Below are 20,658 nucleotides of genomic sequence, written 5' to 3'. Positions count from 1 at the left end.
ATTGTAACTGTATGTAATTTGAGGATAATGATAAACTGATGATTCTGCTAAAGCACAAGAATGTTTCAAAGGATGTGCAACACTGTGATCTCAGCCAAGATGGCAGATAGAGCTACAAATATTTTTCAGGTGCCGCTAGGACAGAACTCCATTTATCAATGGTTGCTGTGTCATCCTATGATAATTATTTTGAAGTAATGAGTTTATAATATTATTTTACTTTACCAATGGCATGGAAGTATTCCAAAGCTTTCACAACCAGTATGGCTGTCTCGGTACACACAAACTGAATGTCAACCCTATTACAATAGCACTTTTAACACAAACTGTTACTTCTTATTCCAATGCTCTGAAAATAAAAATCTCTTAGAAAGGAATACTTTGATATGTGAGCTTAATTTTTCAGTGTTTTTGTTGACTTTTTTAATAAATGAAGGAAAATCATGAGTTTATTCCAGTAAGATGAAGTTAATCTGCACCCTCAGTAATACTGTATGATAATGTGATGCACTAGACTTCTCTTTTGAATGCTAAGGAACAAATTTACAAATACTTCTCCCACCAACATGTTATTTTGGAAGAGGCATTTCTTAAGTTCATAATAAAATGTATAAACACAATGATAATAAAAGTTATTTCTGAATACTTCTAAGCAATTACATTGTGCCAATACTTTAGTTTTAAAGATAACTAGCAATATCGGATCTCCAAAAGTGTTTTCACCTTTGACATGAATGTGAAGCTATCTAGAAGCAGAAAATAAACTTAGTACAAAAAATAGAAATTGCACAATAATATAATATTAACAGTAATAATTACAATATTATGCCAGGCATTGTTCTAATACTTTACCTGTATTATCTTACTTAATCCTCATAACAATCCTTTGAAGGAAACTGGGGTGCACAGAGGGTAAGTTGCTTGCCCAGTTGTCACCACTGGAAAGTCATGGAATCAAGGTATGAACTCAGGAAGTCTGACTATGAGCGCAAGCTCTTAACTGCAGTAACGTACTTCCTCTCATTATGGAAATATAGGCTCAGAATTTGCAAAACTGGCTTAGATTAATTGAATTAATTAATTTTTGTCCGTGATTATCTTCTGCACAGACATTCTATATTCCATAGCAGTAATCTCTTGCAAGTACAGTCACGTGTCGCTTAACGACTGGGATAACGTTCTGAGAAATGCGTCATCAGGCGATTTCGTTGTTGTGTGAACATCATAGCGTGAACTCACACAAACCTAGATGGTATAGCCTACTACACACCTAGGTTATATGGTACTTATGAGACCACCATCGTATATGTGGTCCGTCATTGACCACAACATCATTATGCGGTTCATGGCTGTACATAAATGATAATATCAGGAAATGAATTTTCACTCCAAAACCAAGAGTAGTTGAGAACATCTAAGAACTCAACTCCTGGAGAGTGAAAATGGATAGTTAATCATCATCATTTAAGCTGTAGTTGGGGTTGCTGTCCTGGAGATGGGTTGGGCTGAAGAACCTCTCATGATGACGAAAAATAGTTCACAATTGTAAGATGTCTGGCCACTATTACGGATGCAGTTTGTGAGAATGAAACACATGACCACTTGACTTGTGCAGAGATGAGGCACACAACTTTGGCCTCATTACCAATAGCACGTTATATGGCAAGATAGGACAAAAATATCACGGAGAGCTCGAAAGGGTGAAGAATGAGAGATTTGAAGTTAGAAATTCATTACCTTGAAATAATACGTCCTTTCAATACCCTGTATTTGAGGAAGGTAATCTTTTTCTTTTCTTGTAATAGAGAAATATCACAAGGTATTCTGTTTTATAAAGCACCTATAGATGCTTCATATTTTAATAAGAATGCATTTGTGATTTTTTCAAAAATGAAACAAAATTTTTCCCTAGACTGTCTGAGACATCATAAGGTCTCTGAGAATTCACTGAGCTAAGAATAAATGCTTTATATAATCACCACTACGAAAAACATTGCTTATTTAAAAAAAAAAACACTCAACTACACACACACACACACACACACACACGCGCGCACACCTCAATTCTGATCCCCTACTTCTGAGGAAGCAAACCTCTAACTGATAACAACCTTCTCACCTTTCATCTCATTTTCCTACACTATATTCTCTTTTCTTCCTTTGCTTCTTTTTCCTCCTTCTAAAGCCCAAGGACTGAATGGATTAGGGTTGTATATGTGGACAATGGAGCTTACCAATACACTTTCTCCCACACTCTGCCCAAGTCAAGAAATGAAGGGAACATCAAGGCACAACTCTTCCCAACTACCAGTGTGGGATGAGTAAGGAAGTCTCTGCGAGGGAACACAGTTTCTTACTCTAATCAATATCAGGAAAATAAAAATCCCTATATCCACCCTATGGTCTATCACTCACAGACTCTTAATACTCTCACGTGCTCTCCTTATTTAGAATCAGTTTCTAAAAGTTGGGTCTTGGCAGGATGTAGCTTAATCACTTACCAGCCTGGCAAATGAAATAATGCCTCTGTGAGCATAAGTCCACTTTGGATGAGATCTGATGGGAGTTTTTGGACACGTAAGTGCAGCTGGCGGGCTCTGTGGCCTGGTGGGCTGTGACACCTGCTGAAGGGAGATCAGACCCAGATGAGCCTCCTACTCAAAAGTCAAACATTTTTTTAAAGTAACTATGAAAACAAAATTTTGCTAGCTGCTGATAGATGAAAATTTAGGATTTCCCCCCACATATTATAGTTTATTTTTTCATATTGTGTGCTCTTTATCACAAGGCTTGGCTTTCATTTACCTAGACTTCAATGAAGATGACGATGATGATATAACGCCTTGGATTTTTCTCTAAGACCACAAGATTATGGTGTATAATTCTGAAAATATCTATGTAACAAAGACAATAGGCAAATAATTTCTCTCCTAGTTTTTACATTAGGAAGCTTGGAGCCAAGAATGATGAAGAGAGACTTACCAGGAAAAAAGTGACCATAAAAGGTTTCCCACTTCAGAATCTTGCATAATACTTTTAGTGAAGTATTCGGTAAATTAACTTTTGATAGGCTCTGAGAAAAATCTCATTGTCTTTGCTACACAGACAAATCAGAGGCTGCAGTACAAAAGTGGAAATATTCCAGTGGAATGATGGGAATGAAGTAAAGTGACTGATTTTTCTGTATACAAAGGAGAAAGAGTTAAATTTTTTTCTTTCTTCTGTCCCCGAATAAATTTCTTTCTCGTGTCCCCGAATAAAAGTAAGGAAGTTTCCTTCACACGCACTAAACCTCAGAGCTTTACCTGGGTTGTGTTTTTCTTTATGTTTTCCTAGCGGCGTTAAATTTTGCCCAATCCACCACTTCTTCCCTTGTTCCAGAAAGCGCTGGATGAGATCTTGAACCTCCTGGTTCCACGGGTAAGCCAGGTGTCCTCCTTGAGCACGACAGTAATTTTCTGCTTCCTTAAAGCTGCAGTGAAACCTGATAAGGTGATAACAGTTTTGTTTCCCATGTTGCTCTGGGCTCTCGAGCTCACTTCCTAGAATGATACTTGTTCTAATGTATAACCACAGCCAGGTTCTTCTTTGGAAGAACATTTTCTCTGTGAACTGTGAGCTTGAAAAGTGTGGGGGCTCAGCAGCTGCCTGGTCCTTTAAATATATTCTTGGTGCATTTGTGTTATTTATCAGTATTAATCTTTTAGGAACTGGGAATAATTTGTCAAGGAGACAAAAGGTTTTGTTTTGTTTTGTTTTAAGCACCCAGGTGGAGTTCCTATAAGCTGAAAACAAATAGCAAAGATCAATAAAGCAATGGGCCTTTAGAGCTGGGGCACCACCATCTGTGTCTACACACCAGCTATGCCTGTAGCTTTATAATAGATCTTTATTTGCTAAGTCTAACCTGTAAGGGAGGTAGAGGATGATGAATATCTAAGTGAGTGTTGCTAAAAATTGAGAAATGTATTTTTTTTAAATAAAACCATTCTTGCAGACCCCTAGGATGGATTTAAATTATTGTATTCTGTTTCTTAAACATTCACACATGAAACTAGGCATAAACTCTATTGTAAATCTCTTATATAATAATAAAAGCCAAAGAATAAATATTTGATGAAAGAATGAATACAAATTAAATACAAACAAAACCAAAAACCAATGAAATTAGAATTTTGCTGAACTAAATAGCCACTTGTCAGATACACATGGTTCTGGCCTACAACTGCACAGGATCTTTTTAATTTGTCATGCATGCTACTTCCTGCTGTAGGAGAGAATCAACTCTCTCACCGCTTTTTTTTATTTAACTTGCTGAAAAACCTTTGTTCATACAGCATGTCATTTGGTCTTCACCTGTAGCCCATCCATCATTTATGTATTTTAGCTAGTTTTCTTTCTTTTTATGTGATCATAAATACAAATAAATGTGGGCATTGAAATCGCTTGGCAGGTTTCAGGGTTCAGTTGGTTATCCAAATGGTCCAAATAATGCTTACATTACTTTTTAAAATCATTATGGAAGTGGACACCGAAATAAAAAATTCTCTGCAGTGTAGACCCCAAGAATATGTTACCACCCAACGTGGGGCCTTCTGCTTGCCCCAAGACATGCCAATAGTCAAGAGGAAAGGTGGTAGGAGAAAAAGGACTTTATTATTACAGCTTGCTAGCAAGAGGGAAGATGGCCAACTCATGTCCAAAAAAACCATCTTAAGGAGGCATGAAATCTTACAGTAGTTATATAGGCCATTGTGTTATCAGGGAAGGGGTTAGGAATGTTGACCTTCTGGTGTTACAGACTGGGAGTGCCACACCAGATCTTTCAGTTTTCACTGATGATGGCTATCAGCATAGGTTCTCTGTTTGGGGGTCATCACGTTCCTAAGGAACTCAAAAAAGCAGTTATCATCTTATCACAGCTGGGAGGTACGTGCACAAGCAGGGGTCGTAAAATCTACAGAGCAGTTAGATCTCCTGGAGGGTGCATATCCAGCTGGGTTAGTTTGTCAGAGGTCAAAGTTACAATAGAGTTTTCTTTTCTACAATATGGCTTCCCTTATGTCAACATTGTCTTGAGCTGGTATCAAATACATCCTTGTTAAGAAAAACACTGCAGTAGTCAAATGAAAGATTAATATGGTATGGTCCCTACTTTCAAAAAGTTTAGTCTAATTAGGGAAGAAAAGACATAAAAATTGTAGTTATTAAAGGTATAATAAGTATAATTAATAAAGTGCCACTAGAGAAGTACAGATTAAATCCGTGAGGGTTAAGATGAAGAAGAAATTATTTCCACACTTGAATTGAACATGTAAGGATGGCCACATTCAGACAGATGAAACTGACATCTTGGCAGAGGAGTCAGTGTGAGTAAATGCATGTAAGTGACAAAGTGGAAGGTATTTATAAAGAGAAAGAAATAATTCACTGAGTGCGTGTATGCATGTGGGGGGGGGTACTTGTGGGGACAGTAATGGGAACTGAAACGATAAAACTGAAATGTTTCAAATGCCAGGAAAAAAAGAGTTTGCAATTTATTTAGGTTTCTCAGCAAGGAGTCCAGCAAATCTGCAGCAATGGAATCGTTTCGGTGCAGGATACTTAGTTTCGACTACAAAGTCTTAATTTCCCCAAATCCTCATAAACATATGTACACAAGTTTCAGGCATTTTTAAGTGAAATCTGATGTTGATGGAATCTTCTCTGAAAGTCAACTCAGACATCTTACACAGTGCTGTAGTTCATTTCAACCCTTTTTACAGAGCCTGATATATACTCTCTCAATACATGCTTTATCTGGAGCACAAGCATGTCAATAAAATGTTTAACTTATATGATCAAAAACTTGGTGCGAGTGTTGCTTAGAACTGGACAATCAACATATAAGTCGTCTTTTGTTCGGGTTGCAGGACCACAGACACACCCTAAGCAGCACCCCACCTTGAGCGCCCCGACAACTCCGAGAACCGCAGCGGGACGCCGGGGGGTGGGGGAAGAGGCGTGGCCGCCGCGATTGCGCCTGCGCGTGAGCGTCCAACCAGACTCTCGGGGCGGAGCCGAGCCTTCCCCGCCTCGGAGAGGCCCGCCCCACCCTCCCGCCCGGCGATTGGTGAATTGGCAGCTCCAGGGGCGTGATTTAGAGGGCGCACCGTCAGCTCCTTCAATGGAAACGAGACAGAGGCGGGCCCAGTGGCGGAAGGAGCATGGCATGGAGACAGCTGAAAGTGAGTCCAGCAAGTGGGGGTCTGAGATGGCGAGGACGAGGCGGAGCGGGGAGCGGCGCAGGGGGATAAGGGAGGGCTGTCCTGGACGATATGTGGGCAGGAGGCGGCTCCGAGAGCGTGGGCCTCTTTGGCACGTTTGCGTGTTTTTAGGGGCACCGCAAAAACTCGTGTGTGTGCATTTACACGTGTACTTGGTCACTGTGTGTAAACGGCACGTGTAAACGGGTTAGATGCCGGTCTATGTCAGCGCATGTGGGCTAAATTTTTTTCTTATTGCGACGGTCACCTCCCTCAGGGGCAAACTGTTATTGAGCTTGGCACAGGGGCGCTTAGTGAACACACGACGGCATAGCACTGTGTGCAGGATCCAACGTGGAATGAAATTACAAAAAGACATGGTCCCAACCCTTCTAGATGAAATTTTAGGGCGGGCGTCTAAGTAACGGTGTTCAGATAATTGTTGATTGACATAAGGGGCGTTCCAACAATCTCCTAGAGGAGACTAGAAGCGAGACAATGAATACTTGATCTGCATTGACAACTAGGAGTGATCCCTAAAGGCAAATCTGATCATGTCACTTCCTTGTTTAGGGAACAAAACCCAAATCTTTGTTCTGGCCAATACTGCTGCCTGTCTCCCCAGCTTCTTTTTAAGCTATACTTTTCCTCACCCCTTGGTACCAAACAAACTTTTCTTCTTCCCCCATTCCCTGGGTGCATCTCATTCTCCTCTGCCACCGAGAAAGCGTTTACACTTTTTCCTAGCCCCCCCCCCCCCAGGAAGTCACCTCCTCCAGGAAGCCTTTCTCTACCTCTGAGATTAGGTTGGGTTCTTCCATTACCCTATACTTTTTTTCTTCATAGCATTGTCACAGTTATATATGTGCATGATCGTTGATTTCTGTCTCCTCATGAGATTGTACTCCTCATGACAGCAGGGACTCTGTCTGTTCAGCCCACCTTTGAGGCCTCAATCATTGTGTGATGAGTGATTGAATGAATGAATAAGTGACTCAGTATCTGGCAGGGACAATTAGAGAAAAGCATTATGAACCATGTTTGAGCTTGATCCAGTAAGACCTGATGCTCCTTTAAAAAAAGATGTTTTGAAACCCCCTTTATTATCCTCAAATGGAATTTAGGTATAATGTAATCTTTCTATGCATAATTTTTAAAAGTCAACATAATGTCCTAACTGAAATATAAAGGAGAAATGAAAGTAATTTATAATAAAACAATACATATTTCAATATGTACATGTTAGGGCATGAGTCTCCTAGATAGTGAGGTCGTCAGGTGGTTAAGCCTCTACTTAGAAATTCTAGTGCCACAGGTATGTTTTATTGTCAGACACCCCAAGCAAAGCACTGTACCATTCCTGATAGATTTTCCGAAATGGTAAACAATTCTTGTTAATGTTCTGTGCAAGACAGTATAGTCATCCCTCAGTTTACAACGTAATTGCATTCCTGGAAAAGTCAATGTGTATGAAAACTGTGCAGCAGATAGTTTGTGTTTATGTGATGAAATACAGTTTGGGTCTGGGATCAGAGAATATGAACAGATATTTTTACCTACTGAATGTCAATAGGAGGTTCAAAAGTCAGACAGGACAGGGACAATTCATGTGTCAGATAGTCGCAAAGCAATGTAGGATGTCTGACTTCCCTGATTCCTCCCCACTAAATCTATCAGCATTCCCCCAAAATGGCCACCACATCTTCCCTAGGGGGCAGTACTGCCCTTCTTGAAACCTCTGCCCTGAAGTCCTTTAGGGCCAGACGAGTGTGTGTCAGCAGAAGTGTGGATACAGCTTTTGTGAAGGCCAGTGTGGGAGCAAGACTAGAAAAGAAGGAGAGCAGTGTTAGCAGGAGGCTCGGGACATTGCTTCACATGACAAGTCATTATGTCCTCTGTGTGTGTGTGTAAAGGGCTCAGAGAGGGTGCTCTTGTTTTCCAGAAGCGGGCCCAGGATGCCGTGGTCATCTTGGGGGGCGGAGGACTTCTCTTTGCCTCCTACCTGATGGCCACGGGGGATGAGCATTTCTACGCTGAGTACTTGATGCCGGCTCTGCAGAGGCTGCTGGACCCCGAGTCAGCCCACAGGCTGGCTGTTCGATTCACCTCCCTGGGGCTCCTTCCTCGTACCTCGTTTAAAGACTCTGACATGCTGGTAGGTGCTCTTGGAACACCTTGTGCAGTAGATACAAGACTCAAGGTCAAAGTCCCCTAATTTATTCAGCTTGGACTGATCCTTTTGAAAACCAGAGTCCCAAGTGAGCGCCCCCAAAAAACTGTCATCCCTATCTACAGATCAGGACACTGAGGTACAAAGTAGTCAAGTGACTTACTCAAAGGCACACAGCTAGGAAGTGGCTGAGCCAGGATTCAAACCCATGGAGTCTGGCTCAGTATCCATCCCCTTAGCCACTATCAGCCTTGCTGGGGTCTCAGGTAGCTCCGTCTTCACCTCTGCTAAATAGGGAAGCATGCCGGAGTCATTAAACATCTAATGTGACATAGGCACGTCCAGCCAAGCCCTTTGAGGAAGTCATACGAACACCTGTCCCCGCCTCCTGCAGCCCTACATTCAACATGTGGGCCCACCACGTGCCCCTTACTGTTCTGTGTCCCGGGCTCCCTGCAGCAAACAAGATAGAAGGATCCACGTCCTCCTAGAATCTACATCTTCATGTAGCCCTGACAGTTTCCATTTGCGAGACTTCTTACCAAATGGGGACATTAGAACGATGTGAACACGAAGAAGACACCCAGCAAGAAGCACTCAGACCTCTCCAGGAACGGGTCGCCGTTATCCATCAAAGGGCTCTCCTTGATATTTCCTCTTTTTGTCTTAGAATCCTTTTCACTTCCCAGCCTGCAGTTTTGAGCAGATGTGTCATTTTACCTGACTTACCAGACTTACACACTGACAAGCACTGTAGAATCAGAAAGAGCTTTCTTTTCTCCCACTGTCCTAATGCAGAGCTGCTAGGCTGGAGGTCCTGGAACCCAGGGTAACAGGAGGGAGTGAGGAGCGGGCTGCAGAGGGGGGTGGATTTGGAAGGAAGCAGGTTATGACTGGGGAGGTACAGAGCTCTGTCCGTGGAAACACAGCCGATAGGGAGAGCAAGTGTGACCTCCGCGCTGTCATCCTGAACACCGCTGCGTGGGTCCCCACCCTCAGCACCTCATCGTTTAGGATGTGGTCCAGGCTCCCTAACTGACAGCTGAGACTCCTGATCATCTCTTCCCAACTTAACTTGCTCCTGTTAGCTCTCCACCATTTCCCTAATTCTAGGGAATTAGGGAATTCCCTAATTCCAGGTCTAACAGACCTGGCGGTGTGTTAGAATCACCTGGGGTGCTTCTGGAAGATACAGATGCTCTGGCCTCGTCCCAGACTCATGTAACCATAATCTTTGGCGTGAGGACTGAAAGCTCCCCAGGGCATCCTGTCATTGAGATTGAGGATTGAGAGGCGCTGTCCTGAGGAAGGCACCCTGGTCCAGCACACTTGCTGCCTCACAGTCCCCGAGGTGCTGCGTGCACACTTGCACCTCCATGTGTTGTTGGTCTCCCTTCCTGGAGCAGCCTTTCCACCTCCTGCTTCCAGGACCAGACGGTGCCCACCCTTGGAGACCCTTGCTAGTCCTGCCAAGGTTCTCTGGCCACATCAGCTAACGGTGATGGATTCCGTTGGCAATTGCTGGCTTTATGATAGCTCTCGATTTCTTGCACACCTTTTAAAGCACTTGTCTTGCTACTAGATTTGTTGGCTCCATCAGGGCAGGAATCCTGAATTACTTAGGAGCTAGGCTAGACGAGACCTGAGAGTAATTAGGTCTCGGTCACTCTCAATCTAGAGAACAATCTGGAATCCACCCCACATCTGACAGGGAAGAACCTGTCTCCAGCCGCAGCCTGGTTCTGGAGCCCAGCAATCAGTTCTGTCCAGCAGAGCACTTCCTCCCTCTTGTGCCCCATGGGAGTCTTTGGGACATTGCTGGGGCTTCCTGTCAGCCGGCTGAGGAGGGACACAGCTGGGGCTGACTTTCCAAGCTGATTAAAGGATTTTGCTGCCTGACACTCTATTTCAGAAGAGTACTATCGAGGGGCTGAGTGCAACAAGCCATTCTCTCCCACCAAGAATAGTGGATAAGAAGGTACAAATCTTAACCATAAATGGAAAAGACAGTGTCCATCTCCTGCTCAACCCATGGTGGAAACACTGTTTTTCTCCCCATTCCTGGTGATGATAAAGCCTAATGGTTCTCAAACTCTAGCAGGCATCAAAATCACCTGGAGAGCACTGTCAAAAATAGACTCCCTCAGAACTCCATTCTGCCCCACCCTCCCCCAAAGATTCTGAATCCTTAGTCTGGGGATGGGCCCTGGAATCAGATGTTTAACAAGCTTTCCAGATGTAGGTGTGCCCGGGACCACACTTTGAGAGATACCGGTATAGCCTGTGTACCTCTGACTTTGTCTCCCTCTCTCTAGGAAGTGAGAGTCCTGGGCCATAAATTCCGAAATCCAGTAGGAATTGCTGCAGGATTTGACAAGCATGGAGAAGCTGTGGATGGACTTTACAAGATGGGCTTTGGTTTTGTTGAGGTAGGCAGTGTTACCCCAAAACCTCAGGAAGGAAACCCCAGACCCAGAGTCTTCCGCCTCCCCGAGGACCAAGCTGTCATTAACAGGTGGGTGGGCGGCTAAGAGGTAACGGGGGTGCCTCCTGCCCAGCAGGGCGCTCAGAATGTTTTTTCTGCCATACAATGTGGACATTTTTCTGTCATTTGGAATGTTCCAGAACCACTGAGCATCTATGTGGAGGCCTAGAGGCAGGTTTTATGATTTCAGTTTAACACGTATACACACCGAGGCTTGGAGAGCTACATAACCTAGCTACAGTCATGACATCATGAGCAGGAGGGCTTGGGACGGATCCAGGCTTATTGGACTTCAGAGTTTGTGCTTTTTCCACGTTGTTACTCCAGTGCCTTTGCCCAGCACTGTCCAGTAGAAATATAATGTGAGCCCCATATGTAATTTAAAGTATTCTAGTAGCCACAATAAAATGGTAAAAAGAAATAGGTGAAATTAATTTTAATATATTTAATTATTATTTGTAATAATTATATTATTTAATTATAAATACTTAATATATTCCAAATATCATTTTAACATATAATTAACATAAAAATGATGAATTAGCTATTTACCTTCTTTTACTTGTACCAAGTCTTCAAAATCCAGTGTTTTACCTCAGCTCCTCTTGGTGCAGACTGGTCACGTTTCGAGTGCTCAGTAGCCCATGGGGCTAGTGGCTCTTGTATTGGACAGTGCAGCCCTAGCCTTTAGGAAACTGGAAAATATAATAATCAGATAGACAGCTGCTTTTAGTAAGAGAGATCCTTCTAGATTGTGTAAAGCCCTTCTCTTGCTAATCCCTGGGCAGTTTTCACTACAGCAAACCCAGAAAGGGAAGAAGTTCCTACTTTTTGGTCACAGTTTTGAGAGCCTCCTTGGGGAGATCTGATAGGCATCTTTGGGCTGTTAACGAATAGCCTTCTGGGAGACTGACGTATGGGAAGTTTATTTGGCTGCGCTTCCTGCTTTATTGTCGTCGTTTTGGGGAAATTTTCCAGCATTAGAGATCAAGTTATTGACCTTCCTGCTGCACTGCAGGCTGGGATCAATATCTTCCAAATGTCTGGGGAAAATACGTTTGTTTATGATTTGGCAGCAGGTACCTGGATGACTTGGCAGAATCCCGTAGATGAGAAGTGGCGGAGAGAGGAGGGCCTGTGCTCTGCCTCCTTTGCTCTGCGTGGCACATAGTTGGTGCTCAAACGCTTGCTGAGCCAATGGATGAGTTTATTTATTAAGTCCAACAATTATACGTGCCGCTGTATCTGTTAGGTGTTTTTGGCTGCAAGTAACAAAGTTGCTTAAACAATAGCTGTTTGTTGTTATTTATTTTCTTCTCATAACAGGTGTAGTAGGCAGTTCCTGGGTTGGCTGAGTAGCAGGGCAATGTCAGGACTCTGGTCCAACTTCTCTGGGCCTTCCCTTGTTTGTAAGACAGACAGCCAGCTGCAAGCATTACGTCCTTGCACGTGGACATCCAAGAGTGGAAAGGGGAAAGGAAGTCTAGATATGGGGGGGATTGTCCCAGAAGCTCCCTGGTGGGCATCACCTGGTGTCTCAGTGGCCATGCCTAGTCACACGTTCATGCTTCAGTTGCCAGTGAGGCTGGGAAAGGAGTCATTGGCATTTTCACTCATATCAGGGGAGCTGGGTTCCACTGGCAAAGAGGAAGGGAGGTCAACAACCCGGATGGGGCCAGGGAGACAGACGAGCAAGGGAGATGAGGTCCCTGCCTTTGTGGAGAGTCTAGTGGCAGGGTGATGGAGAAGTAAGACATGTCCCTTGTCCTCAAGAAGATTATAACCCAGGAGGGGAACTTAAGCATACATGTACATCCCAAGCCAGGAGAAAGACAGGTACAGAGCACCCCATGGATGGCAAGGGGTGAGGGACCATTCGTGGCTGGGAGCTTTATGCAAAGAGGAGAGGGAGCATTTGATCTGGTCAGGAAGAGGGGACGATTTTAATAGGCAGAAAGGATGGGGAAATGGAGGTGCAGGATGGATTCCAGGAGGCATTCGCGGAGCACAGACAGGAGGTGGAGAGTGGGGTTGTCGGAGTGGTGAGGGCTCTGCCAGGTGGGAGGAGTGGGGGCTGGGCCTGACACATCTGGGGCAGCCACGCCTCTGAGTCCGGGCTGTTTCCAGTGCCAGTTGGCTGAGCAGCTTGTTTGCAAATTTTAATCTTTCCGTTAATGTTTGATGGTGTTCTGGTAAGTTCTCTAGGAGTTCCAGGGGTGTTTAGACCTTGGAAGTCTAAGAACCGACTCTGATTTTTTTCTTTTCTATTTTTAAAAGTCATAAATATACAGTGGAAATGGCATGGAGCCATCTCTCCAGGGGCTTTGCCTTCTGGCTGAGGGCTCTAACTTGTCCCCTCCCCATCCGCTTGTGTGCTGCAGATACGGATTTAACAGTCACGGACTCTCAGTGGTGGAACAGAGGTTACGGGCCAGACAGCAGACGCAGGCCAGGCTCACAGAAGGTAAAGTGGGGGTGCGTTAGAGGGCCTTTCTCATTTGTTGGAAGGAAACATGTGGGAGAAACATCAGGAACATTCCTAGTGAAATAAACATGATTGAGCAATAGCAAAAAACATGCTGGAACTCAGAGGAATTTTCCTGGCTCCTACAGGAATTTTCCTGGCTCCTCTACAGCCTCCAAGATTTTAACTGAATTTCGCAATTTAGCAGAGAGGTACTTAATTTCTGCCTCGTTACATAACTTTTGGTATATCATAACTGGGGCAACTTGGAAGTGAGCAGAGTGGCTCCTCTGTGATCACGTGGTAATTACGATGTGAGGACGGCTTGAGCGCCCTGTCCCTGTGTCCTGCTCTGTTGTCCTTTTGTCCGTTATATAAATAATGCATGTTAACTATGGATGTGTTAGTAAATACAGAGGAGCATAAAGAAGAAAATTAAAATCACTCATACTCCTACCCCCTCAGGGAAAACTACTCCTGGCATTTGGGAAAATATCCTTCACGACTTGTTTGGAAAGACCATGCGTTTTTGAAGGCCGCCTTCGGACATGCTGATGTTCATTCTCTGGGGGTCCCCACTTTGCTGTCCCTCAGGATGCACATAGTGGTCGTGGCACTGTGTTGTCCTCATCATGCCTTCCCAGGCACCCTCTGGGGTTATGTGGGGCTGTGGCCATTTTCCTCTTTGGGCCCCTCTGGAAGTCCTTCCAGGAGGTTTTGGTCTCATTAGATGTCCTAGTGGTGAGATGAGAAAAACCCCTGGATATCGGATTCACTTCAGGAAGCAAGGCTGAAAGGGCTGAGGCGGTCAGCATCTGTGATTTGGGGAGTGGGAAGTGACCTTGTGTCACCGGAAATCCCGGGCTTTGGTAGAACCAGACCCTGCTCTACTGCAGACCCTCCCACCTGGGGAACTCAGAAGGTCAGAACATGACTGTCATGGTTTGTGATATCTCCTGCCTTCTTGGCCCCCTTTCCTTCTTTTAATTGTCCCTGGTGCTCTTCATACCTGCTCTCTCCCCTCTTCCCCCTCGCCCATCCCCTCACCCCCACTCTGGCGCTAACGTTCGCTGGAGTGAAGCAAAGTCCTAGAGCAGAGCTCTGCACGTGGTGTTCAGCAGCAGCCAGAAGCCTTGCCGACGGCCTATTGCTAGCACCAGGCCAAGGAACGTGAGCTGACAAGAGCGATGGTGCCCTTTGGGGATAGAGTAATTCAGCAACTTCTGTCTAACTCCAGATCTTGTCAGTTGGGCAGATGGCTGCTAATGAAAGACCCAGTAGCTACATGAAAGCGATACTCTCTTTCAAGCCAGTTTACCTGTGTGGGAAAGAATTAGAACTTACAAATGACTTGGCTCGATGGATGCTAGACTTGGGAAGCTTGGAGACCTTGCTGTGTAACTGTTGTCTAATTGGGTTCTAACCCCCGCCCCTAGGCATGAAATTAGCTACACAAATCTCATTTACTTTCAAGCTGATGAGAAAAGGGTGACTCCATTTAGGGTATGAGAAGGTGGTTAGCAGCACTAGATGCTGTTCTTTCATCCTCCCTGACCTGACACATGTTCATATGTTTTGTGAGCTAACTTGGTGTTCCAGATCTTTTCCCAACCATCAGGTGGAAAAGCAGCCTGCACCACTGATGTGCCATTGACCTTTGCAGACAGGATGGTATCTTAGGAGAAGTCAAGTACAGACAACCCCTTGCTTTCACACAGAGCCTGTTTCTGAAATATATTTTTCTGAAAGTCCAAAATGCAAGCCAAGTGATATCCCCGTGGATTTTTAAGTTAAAGTGGCTATACAACTTACTGTGCAAATTGTGAAGAGTGAAGGGAACGGGCATTAGTCATGCTGCTCGGCTACAGGAGCAATCAGGGCTGTCCCGGGAGCACGGGGGTGTGTGGTCACCCTAGTTATACGGGGGACTCCCTTCTCAGAGAACCGAAATTATACATTATAAAATAATGATACTTCTACATTGTAGGTATGATAATTGAAAATATTTTCCAGTATTTTATACATATTCTTTAATTGTACTTTTTCTTTACAGCTGCACACCCAGTCACCTGACTCAAATCCAGCAAGCAGCCCCTGAGAGGAAACAGTTGTCTGACAGGCCTATTCATTTCTGTCTCTTCTCAGTTGTTTTACATTTATGAGCCCCTTTTTATCACTGGTATTTGTACTCCGAATTTCTCCATTTTCCATTCAATATTGAAAAAGAAAAAGGGCACAATGCAGTAAAACATCTAGTAGTTGCTCAAACATTGCTACGTGGACCGCGATAGGGAGCTGTTTCTTGGTCGGCAGCCAGCACCGTGCAGCAGTTCACAGGATTTGTCAGCTAGTGCTAGAAGGTTCACATTTGGGGGTGGAAGGCCGATAAGGCTGTTCATGGGCTGTTTAGTCAAAGACAGCTTCAAAATATTGCATGGGAAATGGTGTGTGGGGACAACATCTTGACCAGTGCTATTTACAGATGGGCTGCCATTAGGAATAAATCTGGGGAAGAATAAGACCTCGGCGGACGCTGCCTCGGACTATTCAGAGGGGGTTCGAGTCCTGGGACCTTTGGCTGACTACCTGGTAGTGAACGTGTCCAGTCCCAACACGGCCGGGCTGCGGAGCCTTCAGGGAAAGGCTGAGCTGCGCCGCCTGCTGACCAAGGTGGGCAATTACATCTCCAGACCCCACTCCACCAGCCTACTGACTCCTGTTCCTTCTCCAAGGCAAAGCTCCAGAGTCACTACTGAGGAGCTGTCCTTACAACTGGGTCAGTTAGGACCCCTCGCTATACGTCTCACCCCCTATCATAACATAGATTATGCTCAATAGTAATTAACTGCTCAGTTATCATCTCTGCTGTTAAACGATAAGGTCTGTGAGAGTAGGGACCATGTCTCTCTCATTTACCACTCTGTCCTTAGCATCCAGCACATTGAATGAATTAATTAATTAAATGACTTTTCACCAAACAATATTTGTGACAGTATTTCCTTGTTGTCTCTTTTAGGAACAAAAGTCTAAATAAACTTTAATATATTAGCCAATGCCAGTGACAACATTAGGGATTCAATCTTGGGAATCCTTTGGTTCAAGAGAATGGAATCAGATCCGTCTCGAAGGGGTCTTTTGCATAACTGAGAGCTGTGTTTCCTGAAAAGGAGAAATTGCTCGTGCTTTAATTTGGTAGCTGGTCTATAATAGCTGGTCTTTAATAAGAACACGCTGGTCTGTGGCTGCAGGTCACGGTTGCACCATTGGGCTATGGTCTCGGGGTCCCCATGTCTGGCCACGTGTTGCTCTAGGTGCTGCAGGAGAGGGATGCCTTGAAGGGAGTGCACAAGCCGGCCGTGCTGGTGAAGATCGCGCCCGACCTCACGTCCCAGGACAAGGAGGATATCGCCAGTGTGGTGAGAGAGGTGCGAGGCGGGGCCCGGGCCCCGGGGACACCCCTCATGGCTTGTAGAGGCCTTTTGGCTAGCTGGGCTAGCCCGGAATGGCAGCCCTGTGGTTTCCTTTCTATGATATTGAGGGCTGGTCTGGTGACTGTCATGATGTAACTCTTCATAATAAGATGCGAACGTTTGAGTAAATCTTTGAATGAGTCTTTTTCTCATACTTCTTCCCTCCTTTCTTTCCTCATCTTCATTCAGCAAGGGCTTTAAGGCTTGTGCTTGCATCCTTGGCCAGTCTTGGTCAGAACGGAGTATTCTGTCTCTCTCTCTCCAGTCTAACACCAGATCTCTGTGTCATAGAGTAGTGGAAACACAGACTGAGCCCCGCAGTCCTGGGTTCAAATCTGGGTTCCACCACCTACTACTTGGACAGGACATGCTAAAGTGGGTTTTTCTAAGGATTTAATCCTGTCCTAGTGGAACATTCTGGGTGGTTGGTATATGATGGCTGCTATTGTCATCTTGAGGCTCATTCTGACACTTATTCAAGAAGGAGAGTGAGGTCTAGTATAGTTCTTGCTTCCGGGGGCTGTAGGTATGGGCTTCTGGCCTGGCTGCTGTCCCAGACCCCCAGAGAAGCTCCTCCAAGTCCCTCAGTGCCATGACTGGTGGGCTCTTTCTCTGTCTCACACTGCAGTTGGGCATCGATGGATTAATTGTCACGAACACCACAGTGAGCCGCCCTGGCAGCCTCCAGGGTGCCCTGCGCTCTGAAATGGGAGGGCTGAGTGGGAAGCCCCTCCGGGATTTATCAACTCAAACCATCCGGGAGATGTATGCACTCACCCAAGGCAAGGATTCGGTGTCTGTGTCTTTGCATTTGTGTGTGGCCTGGGTTCCGGGGTTGTGATCAGAATCGGTGCTCCCTGAACTGCACTCGGCAGAGGGGCCGGAGGGCTGAAGTCTTCTTCACGAGGTCGTCATGTGCTTCTCTGCAGGCAGAGTCCCCATAATCGGCGTTGGCGGTGTCAGCAGTGGGCAGGACGCGCTGGAGAAGATCCGGGCAGGGGCCTCCCTGGTGCAGCTATACACGGCCCTCACCTATCGGGGGCCGCCTGTGGTGGGCAGAGTCAAGCGGGAGCTGGAGGCCCTTTTGAAGTGAGTGGGGCCACGCTCGTGGCTTGAATCAGGCGAAGTTAATGTGGTATTGATTCAGAATGACTCACATCAAGGGGATGCTATTCATCTGTCTGTATTTATTCTTCATTCACAAGGATTTGAGGGGTACACTCCAAACACAGGGGAAAATTACTCTGTTGCTCCTTTGATGAAGGACAAACAGTGCCAAGGAATTCCAGATGAACTTCTATGGCAATGGTGTTTATAGGCCTGAGGAGTTCTGGCGGCATTCCAAGTAATTCAGTGACATTGGCTTGATGACAGGGAGCTGGCAATACTTAAAATCAACTCCCTTCCTGGTCTGAAGACTTAGGTGGCAGTATCTCTGGGTTCCTGGGAGAAGGCAGTGTAGAGGGCACGAGGCACGCGTTTGGGAGAGTGGGACAGGTACAGTCACGGAGCAGACAAAGTCTAGGTGAACGTGGGCTTTCAGTAAGGGCAGGGCCTGGCCTTTACCATTTGCTGAAATCGCTTTGTTTTCTCTTTTTCCAGGGAGCAGGGTTTTACTAGAATCACAGACGCGATTGGAGTCGATCATCGGAGGTGAGGACGTTGTCGGTGGGAAGCCTGATCTGGAATCTTCCCACTAAATCAGGCGAGCCTTTGTGGCTGGATTGAGAAAGGAGAGCTGCATTCCCCCAAGCCGCAAGAGCTCTTCCTTCAGCCTGACTGTGAAAGCCAATCATGAGGGTCACCAGAATCAACACAGGCTTTCTTCAATCACCTGTCAGACCATGAACTGCGTGCGTGGTTCTTTCTAGACTCAAATCCCAGGATCCTTTAATATTGCAAGGACATTAAATATTTGGGGAAAAAAAAATCATGGAAAAAATAAAGACATTTAAAACTTGTATTTAAATCCCAGCCTTCCCCCGGCTTCACCCAAACGCTGCTACCTGGGGTCTGCAGTGGGCTTTCCAGGAGCTTGACTCTTTTTCATTCTATCTTTATTTTTATTTAAGTTTTTAACTTTATTTTGAAGATGTTTCAAACATAGACAAAAGTTGCAAGAATAGGGCTTGTGGATGGCCGTCCTCTCCCTGTGTCTTCACATCCTCCCTCTGTGTGTCTGGGTCCTGATCTCTCCTGACAAGGACACCAGTCATATTGCATTAGGGCCCACCCTGGTGACCTCATTTTAATTTGATTACCTCTGTAAAGACCCTGTCTCCAAATAAGGTCACATTTCGAGGTACTAGGGCTTGGGGTTTCAACATAATTTTGGGGAGACACAATTCAACTCATCACAGGAAACGTGCTTGTGGTCCCCTTTTTTAATAGCTGTGACTTGGGGTGCTGTTGGGCAGACAGGTTCTTAAGGTGCTTGAAGATACTAGGCAGCGGCTGAAGAGGACTAGTCATTAACTGAAGAAATAGAGACATGCTAACCCTCAATACCGAAAAGCACTTGGTGAGGAGAAGCTGGAAACCTCCTCTGGGAGGCGCAGTTCATGTCTGCGGCTTCACGGGCAACAGAACATTATCTTTGTTCCCATCACCTCGGTACAGATTTTAGTTTAAATTTGACTTCTCGGTAGTTCTGTGAAGAGGCATGTAGCTGCAATCGAGATAACACATCCTATTGCCTCATCATTTGATCTCGGCTACAGCCTTTGCCCTCTCCCTCTGCCCACTCATCACTCTGCCAAGAAACCAGCAGTCAGGCTCCCACTGTCTTTTTCAAAGATCTTTGTATCTTATAATGAAAATAATACCTACTCACAAAGAAATTTAAACAATACAGCCCATAAGTAAAAGTCTTCCTCTTTCCCCCTCAAACAATTCCACTTCCCAGAGGTAATCACAGTTAACTTTTGTATCTATCTAGATTTTTCCAGACATTTTTCTTTGTATATACAAGCACATGTGTCCATAGCTATCTATCTTCTTTTATCTCTCTGCACACACATACATAGAAATGTTTCAAGAATAGTACAAAGAACAATTTTTTTAAAACTGAATCATATGAGAGTAAATTGCTGATCTGATGCCCCATCATCCTGATTATTTTAGTGTGGCTTTCTTGCAAACAAGTACATTCTGCTACACAACCACAATACAACAGTCACAGTCAGGGTGTCAGCTCTGATACATTACTTCCATCTCATCCTCAAGCCAGGCAGTGGGCAGAATTTCTAAAATGCGTCCCTCTCCCCATATGCCCTGTCCTAATCCCTGGAACCTACGTGTGATGACGTATCACTCCCCTGACTGTGTTATGTTATGTGGTTTAAGATAGGAACCTCCTTGAAGGAGATTAGTCGTGCGGGTCTAATCTTATCACATGGGTTCCTTTAAAAGCAGAGAGTTTTCTCTGGCTGGGGGAAGAAGACATCAGTGAGATTTGAAGCATGAGAAGCTATCAGAGTGCTGTTGCTGCTTTGAAGATGGGGGGGTGTGGACAGGTGAAGAAATGTATCGGCCCCTGGCTGACAGCCAGCAAAGAGGCACGATCTCAGACCTACAGCCACAGAGAACTGGATTTCGCCAACAATTGAATGAGCTTGGAAGCAGATTCTTTCCAAAGTCTTTGGGTAAGAACCCATCCTGGCCAACACCTCGATATTGGCCTTGTGATACCCTGAGCATAGAACCCAGCTGAACCTCAATTTCTGATATAGAACCATGAGCTAATAAATGGGTGTTGTTTCAAACCACTAAGTTTGTGGTAATTTGTTACACAGCAATCAAAAACGAATACGGGCCAACTTCAT

General features: G+C 45.0%; 2 protein-coding genes across 2 annotated transcripts in view; one reads left to right on the top strand and one right to left on the bottom strand.

Moving 5' to 3' along the window:
• Positions 1-20,658, bottom strand: part of PKD1L3 (polycystin 1 like 3, transient receptor potential channel interacting) — a 354,098-nt gene that overhangs the window by 69,942 nt on the left and 263,498 nt on the right. The gene's annotated exons all lie outside the window — the stretch shown is intronic.
• On the top strand, positions 6,192-18,795 carry DHODH (dihydroorotate dehydrogenase (quinone)). Its single transcript, XM_058528168.1, has 9 exons — positions 6,192-6,227; positions 8,188-8,400; positions 10,731-10,930; positions 13,282-13,364; positions 15,847-16,034; positions 16,676-16,789; positions 17,463-17,616; positions 17,764-17,923; positions 18,437-18,795. Exons 1-9 carry the CDS (start codon positions 6,207-6,209, stop codon positions 18,489-18,491), a joined length of 1,188 nt encoding a protein of 395 aa, XP_058384151.1. The 5' UTR covers positions 6,192-6,206; the 3' UTR covers positions 18,492-18,795.

The sequence above is a fragment of the Diceros bicornis genome, chromosome 32, assembly GCF_020826845.1.
Source record: "Diceros bicornis minor isolate mBicDic1 chromosome 32, mDicBic1.mat.cur, whole genome shotgun sequence".
NCBI classification, from domain to species: domain Eukaryota; kingdom Metazoa; phylum Chordata; class Mammalia; order Perissodactyla; family Rhinocerotidae; genus Diceros; species Diceros bicornis.
Note: the sequence above shows the minus strand (reverse complement) of the source record. Positions and strands in the feature narration are given on the sequence as shown.